The 6,483-nt window shown below is 61.0% G+C and overlaps 1 protein-coding gene across 1 annotated transcript in view; it reads right to left on the reverse strand.

Moving 5' to 3' along the window:
• ANO9 (anoctamin 9) overlaps positions 1-6,483 on the reverse strand; it is a 13,327-nt gene that overhangs the window by 3,675 nt on the left and 3,169 nt on the right. The window contains exons 2-13 of the mRNA XM_045290417.1: positions 5,484-5,786; positions 5,243-5,385; positions 4,743-4,792; positions 4,459-4,657; positions 4,129-4,263; positions 3,926-4,022; positions 3,735-3,795; positions 3,516-3,598; positions 3,312-3,416; positions 3,063-3,227; positions 2,944-2,980; positions 2,568-2,698 (exon numbers count right to left, since the gene is read on the reverse strand). Coding sequence (XP_045146352.1) covers positions 2,568-2,698; positions 2,944-2,980; positions 3,063-3,227; positions 3,312-3,416; positions 3,516-3,598; positions 3,735-3,795; positions 3,926-4,022; positions 4,129-4,263; positions 4,459-4,657; positions 4,743-4,792; positions 5,243-5,385; positions 5,484-5,786 — 1,509 coding nt within the window. The remainder of the gene's footprint in view (positions 1-2,567; positions 2,699-2,943; positions 2,981-3,062; positions 3,228-3,311; positions 3,417-3,515; positions 3,599-3,734; positions 3,796-3,925; positions 4,023-4,128; positions 4,264-4,458; positions 4,658-4,742; positions 4,793-5,242; positions 5,386-5,483; positions 5,787-6,483) is intronic.

Genomic DNA, 6,483 nt, shown 5'->3' on the forward strand with positions numbered 1-6,483 from the left:
CCCCGTCCCTGGGTTTGGCATGGCTGGCGGCTGTCCCACAGATTCTTGGACCCCAGGCTCTCCACTGGCTCTGTTGATCGTGACCATTGTGTTCCCTGCCAATAGGGAGGCTGGGTCCTTTCAGGAGCTCCATGGTGGGAGTGCAAGCGCCCCAGCCCTGGGGGACAGCCTCCATGCCGACTCAAGCTGGGACCCCGGGGAGCAGTTCCGCTCGGTGCTACAAGGTTGCCCTGAGTCGGAATCTACTTGATCACATGCAACAACTGCTCAGGCCTGTCTTACACGCTTGCTTCTTTATGGGCGCACGTGCACACACACACACACACACACACACACACACACACGCACTCTGATGACTAAGGCCTTGGAGGCATGGCGATAGAGTGCTTAGCTGCCAACTGAGCACTGGTTGGAAAGGGCACTGGTTGGAATCCCCACCTGCTCTGTGGGAGGGAGATGGGGCATCTGCTTCTGTAAAGACCTTCAGCCCTGGAGACCCTACTCCATCCTGTGGGGTCGAGGGTGTCAGAACCTGTTCCCCAGCAGTGGGCTTGACTTTTCATTTGGTGCCTGCCTAGGCCACCATCAATTTGCCCCACAGGCTGTGGGATTTAGCTTCTGGCTGTAGGCCATCTGGGAGCCATTCCTGGGAGACGTGGCTTGAGTAGTGACTCAGTGGGACATTACAGGCCTAGCAAGCTATTATCTGCCCTCGAGTGGACGCCGACTCACGGTGCCCTCTAGGGCGGGGGAGACCTGCCCTGTGAATTTCGGAGAGTGACTCTTTACAAGAGTAGCAATCCCCATCTGTCTCCTGAGGAGGAGCTAGTGGTTTTAAACTGCTGACCCTGTGGTTTGCACCCCAACACATCATTCCAACCCCGCCAGGGGTCCTCAGTACAGCCAACCCAAGGGCCAAAGGTCAACATCCCGCTCCCCCCCACACACACACACACACAAATAAACTTCTTGGACAACTCCTGTGGGGTTGCAATACGGTCCTGCCTCAAATGACCAGGACAGAAACCCCCCTCGATCCAGCTCCCTCTGTAGGATCTACTCTACAGGGGCAAGAGCCCTGGCAAGAGCAGACAGAAGCTCCCCCACGTTCACCAGAAGCTGGAGGCTGCCCGGGGCCCAGCAGAGTGCCGGGCATCATCAGCTAACCGGCAGTGAGTGTGGAAACCAGGAAACCCCTCGGGCACCAGTGGGCCCGCAGGACGCTGTGGTCAGTGAAGCTGGTGGATCTCAAACGGACCGTGAGGAAGAAAACCAAGGCAAAGCTTTACAGACCAAAAGGAACAGACCCTGGAGGTCCCCAAGGGAGGGTGGGAGAAGCAGCACCAGCTGGGAGGGTGGCAGGTGTCCTCGGTGTTGGGTCCGGTGAAAGGGGCGTGGACCCCCACCAGGGGGAGGAGGATTGAATACGGGGAGCAGGGGATGTTGCTGAGCTGTCTGAACTGCTGACTGCAGAGCAGATGGTCTGAAATGTAAGCCTGGCACTAATTCACAATAAAAATTCATTATGAGGAAACGAATCCGCTCAGGAAGGAGGGGGGCCACAAGGAGGCAGTAGCCGGTGTGTCCCTGAAGGAGGCCTGCAGCCGAGGGCATGAAGCCCAGGTACAGAGAGTAGCCTGCTCAGTGAATGTAAGCCCGAAACAAGGAAAACTCATTCATTTAACAAATAAAAACCCGAGACCACGATGTCTAAAAGAAATGCGGGCCGTGAGTGTGTAAGGCTCCCACGCGAGGCAAGCATAGGGCCCATTCCCAAACCCCCTCCAGGAAACCTGGGCCTCCAAAGAGAATGAGACCCTCATCTCCCTCAGGCCCAGAGGAAAGTGCAGAAAATGCCAAATGCTTGACAAGCTGTAAGAGATGGGGCCCTCACCCACTGCTGGTAAAACAGTGGGTAAACTCGACACCCGCTGTGGAAAGCGTTGTGGCGCCTCCTCCCCAAATGGGAACAGAAACACCAGGACCAGCCATCTCTCCTGGGGGACTCCCAGAGCAAACACGGAGCAAAACACCAGCAGAGAGAGATCCGTGCGGACCCGGGGTGCACGCAGCACTGTGCACAACAGCAAGAGCTGGGAACCCCCTCCGTGCCCGTCGATGGAGGGCTGGGCAGGTCAGCGCTGATGCACACAGACACTCCCACTGCGCACCGCTACAGAGTGGTGACGACGATGGGACCGTCCTCCACCTGCTGCCATGGACAAGGCACGGGGCTCTGTACGGAGAGAGCCAGCCGGTCCCACAAAGACAAATACTACATGACACCCCTGTTAGAGAGACTGAAGGAAAGGGCTTTCAGACGAAAAGAAACTAATAGACCACAGGGAGGAGGGGGAAAGAAAATTACAAATGAATGAACCAGGCCTCCCCCAGGCAGATAGGGGAGATGCCCCACACACGCTCAGTGTGGGGGGAGTGGTCTGCGCAGCGGGGCGGGTGCACCACGGACCTCACAGGAAACCCCAGAAGAGGCTGAGTGCTGTCAGCGGGGGCCCCTCTCTCCAGCCTGGGCTTGGGGCGCTGGCCCGTCCCTCCCTCGGACTTGCTCTGGGCGCCAGTGTCTCAGTGGCGCCCATGAAGGCGATGTAGATGAGGGAGGAGAAATGGGCAAAAAACTGGAGCATGAAGAATTTGACCGTGACCTTGCTCTGGAAATCTGAGAAGGTTCTGGGCCACTCTGGAAGAGATGCAGGCTGGTCCCAATCTGGCCAGTCCCCTGCTATATACTTGGAGAGATGTACAGCAGTACTACTGCCCCACAGGGCACTAGGCCTCAGTTCAGAGCACGGGGTGAGTTGGGTAAGGGGGCTTGGGGACTGCAGGAAGGGTCCACCCCACCTGCCCCAGAATCCTTGTCCAGGCCTCTGCCCAGACCCATCCCAGAAGCCTGTAGGGCCTGGACCAGGACAGGAGTGTGCTTACCATACTCACTGAGCTTCAGGGCCACACACCTGTTGATCTGCAAGTGGGTGGGGTGCAGAGGACAGGGCTCAGCCTGAACCTGGATGGTGCCTCACCCCCCCACCCCCTCTGCAGCCCACCTTGGTCATGATGACGATGGTCACATAGTGCACAAGGGCCCCCGAGACCACCACAGCGGTGGTCACATGCCCTGCCAGCAGGGGTGAGGCCCAGTGGCTGAAGAGGGCCGCAGCCAGGACACGGTAGACAACCAGGACGTGAGCCATGCCGATCATGACACAGATCTGGGGGGGCCGGGACCAGGTGAGGGGCGCTGGCGGTGCAGGGGCGACAGGAAGGGAGCGGCGCTGGAGGGCAGGGAGGAGTACCATGAAGAGAGACAGGAGGAGGACGACAGCGTTTCGCAGCAAGGAGTGCCATTGAAAGCTGCAGCGCCTCTGGGGGCAGCTCATCTTCATCATCATCATCTCCTCCTGCGGGATGCACACCAGACACTGCGCCTCAGCGCACACACGTGGCACCCACATGCTCAGACACGATGCACGCCTGGGTGTTGGCCATGGGCTTCTCACCTCATCCTGGTCCCAGCCACTCAGATTCCAGCGATGTGTCACACAGGCCTGCTTCCATTTCCAGACTTCCAGGAACACGGTGGCTGCAACCCAGGAGCAAGGAGCTGTCGTGACTGTCCCGGGTGGGTGTGGGAGTGGCCAGCGCCCTGTAGTGTGGGTGGGGGCTGAACACTCAGGACATCAGGGGCCCATGTCTCCCAAGGGCCGGCAGTGACTCACCCCAGAGAGCCATGAAGTTGGCAAACACCACGGTGCCCTCGTTGTCAAAGAGGTGGGTGAGCTGGGGGTGGGGCGGGGCGTCAGGTGCAGGCTGGGAGATTTCCAATACACCACACCCAGGAGGGGGACCAGGACCCCAGGCTGGTTCACTGGCATCCTGGCTGGGTCCCCCTCCCCCAGTGGCAGCCAACCTTGGCGAAGGTGCAGGTGTCTGAAAGCCGCTGGGCCTGGTGGAGGTGGTCTCCCTGGGGACACAGGATGATGTCGTGGGCCTCACAGATCTCCTTGCTGGTGGGCACAAGGGCAGAACTGGGGCCAGCTCCAGACACAGGCCCCTGACCCCCAGCCCCTCCTTGTGACCACAGCCTGGGCTCTAGGCCCCAGCCCAGCGCACCTGATTTGGCTGGCATTGAACAGGGCGAAGCCGCTCAGGAAGACTATGAGACCGGCCACTGCCGCGGGCACCAGCATCCACGTGTACCAGCTAAGCCAGGCGAAGTACAGTGCCACCTTCTCACCAAAGTAGTCCCTGAGGCGAGCAGGGACCGTCAGGACCCACCTCCTCAGGTGGGGGGATAGGTCAGGATGTGGGGGTCAAGGCCCACTTCCACAGGGGTGCGCACCAGGGGCAGAGGGATGGGACCAGGAATGTCAATATGTGGGAGAGAGGGGGTGGGGGTCTATCTACTGAAAGGCAGGTTCAATGTGGACACAGGTGTGTTACCTGATAGCATCGACCGGCTGCCTCTGGAACATATTTCTCCACTGGGCCCACTTCCTCAGTTTCTCCTCCGTCTTCAAGAGCTGTGGGCTCAGCCCACCTGCAGGTCCCTCTCCAGGCCCCTCCTGGGGGCCAGCCAGCATCGTGTGCAAGAAAAACCCGTCCTCAAAGACCCGGGCCTTCTTCAACTTACAGAAGTCCTCTGGGGGTTGCCGAGAGTGTGTGGGTCAGCACCGAGGCCCCCACAGGAAGCCGAAGTCCCCCACCCAAGGGCAGTCCCTCCTCACCGTCGTCAGTCTTTGCGCTGCCCTCGATGAAGGTGTAGATAAGGCGGATCCTGAGATTCAGGGGGCCAGGCTTAGGCCGGCTAGAGCCCAGCTGCCAGCCAGCATCCCCTCCCCAGCGGGGCCCTCCACCTGCCACCCCTGCGCTCTGCCCTCCCTGCGCTCCCCGCTCAGACTGCTCTCAGAACACCTGGCCAGCCTCTAACATGAGGCTGGGGTTCTCTCAGCCTCTCCCGACTGCCAGCCACACAGCTCCCGCCTTGGCGTTCCGTGTCCCCGGAAGGGACCCAGCCCATCTGTCCCTCAGAATCCCACCCCTGGGGTCCTATGTCCCCAGAGAAACCCTGGCCTGCCTGGCCTTCAGAACCTTGCCCTCCCCTGGAGGTCCCCAGCAACCTCATCAGGGACAGTCACCCCCAGAGAAGGGACACGGGGGGCTGAGATGGGCGGCCCGCTGCCCTGAGACCACCAGGAGCCTGTCAGGCAGGGGTAGCACCACCCACCGTGTGGTTTCTAGCGTGGAGTCCGTGGCGAGCTGTGCCTGGCGCGCAGGCCCCTCGGGCGCCATGAGCAGTTGGCAGTGCTGCAGGAAGGGCGTGTCCTTGGCTCGGATCGCGAAGTACTTCTTACGCTGGCACTGCATCTCCTGGGACGGGGCCGGGAGAGACCCTGGTCTTACCTCGGTACTTGCCCACCCACTCACCAGGCCACCTCCCCCAATGGCCTGGCCTCCAGGTAGCCCACCTTGTACTGGAAGCCCTTTCTGGCCAACTTCTCCAGCAGCTTGTGCAGGCGATCTTGCTTCTGGGGCTTCTGGTTGAGGCTGGTCACGAACACATAGTCCCAGGGCGGCCTGGTTGCGGTCAGGTGTGGAGAAGGGTGTTGGGCCTCCTCCGCTGGGCAGCGGGGCGCCCACAGGAGACAGGGAGATTGCATGGGTCCAGCGGAGGTGGGCCTTTCTCGGGAGTGGCCAGGACAGTCCTCACAAGAGTGAATGCTGATCAGGGGGATGCTGTCCTCTGGGGCGGCCCCACTGCTGTCTTCACCCTGGAGGGATGGGTGGAGGCAGACAGAGCGGGGGTTAGCTCGTGAGGGGGTGGGAAGAGGCCCTTCAATTCTTTATCCTGCAGGGGACCCTCAGGGTTAGAGTTCCCCTGCACCCCCACTAAAGGGGGAAGCAGGATACAAACACTCAGTCCAGGTGCAGGTGGGGTCCAGGCACAGCAGCAGAGAGCAAGCTGGACAAGCTCACAGGGAGCACCCAAGGAGCCTGCCCATCCAGGCCAGCTACCAGTGGGGCCGGCACCCAAGGGGAGGGGAACAGCCCTTCCTGAACAGCCAAGTCCCAGGCTGTTCTGCCCCCGCCAACGCCCTGCTGGGGTTGGAGTGCTGCCCACCAGGCGTGAGCTCTGTGGCCAGTGCAGATGACACATGCTGACCTGGACACGCACAGCTGCTGGACTAACCGCCAGATGCAGAGCCAGGTGTGTGAAAACATGCAGCGTGCCCCCTCTGAGCCTGGGTGGTGCCCGCACCCTGCAGGTCCAGGGGGTGGGAAATGAGGCAGCACCTCCAGGAGGGGACACAGGTCTCCCCATGCCTGCAACATGGGTGGGCGTGCCCTCCAGGGCGGGGCTGAGCCTCCTTGGAGCTGGGCTCAGTGGGCCGTTCCGGAGGCACAACCTGCGGACCGCAGTGAGCCTAGTGCCAGCCGACGGGCAGCGTCACCAAGACATGTGTGGGC

The sequence above is a fragment of the Echinops telfairi genome, unplaced genomic scaffold, assembly GCF_000313985.2.
Source record: "Echinops telfairi isolate 266 unplaced genomic scaffold, ASM31398v2 ScPeMD7_37;HRSCAF=141, whole genome shotgun sequence".
NCBI classification, from domain to species: domain Eukaryota; kingdom Metazoa; phylum Chordata; class Mammalia; order Afrosoricida; family Tenrecidae; genus Echinops; species Echinops telfairi.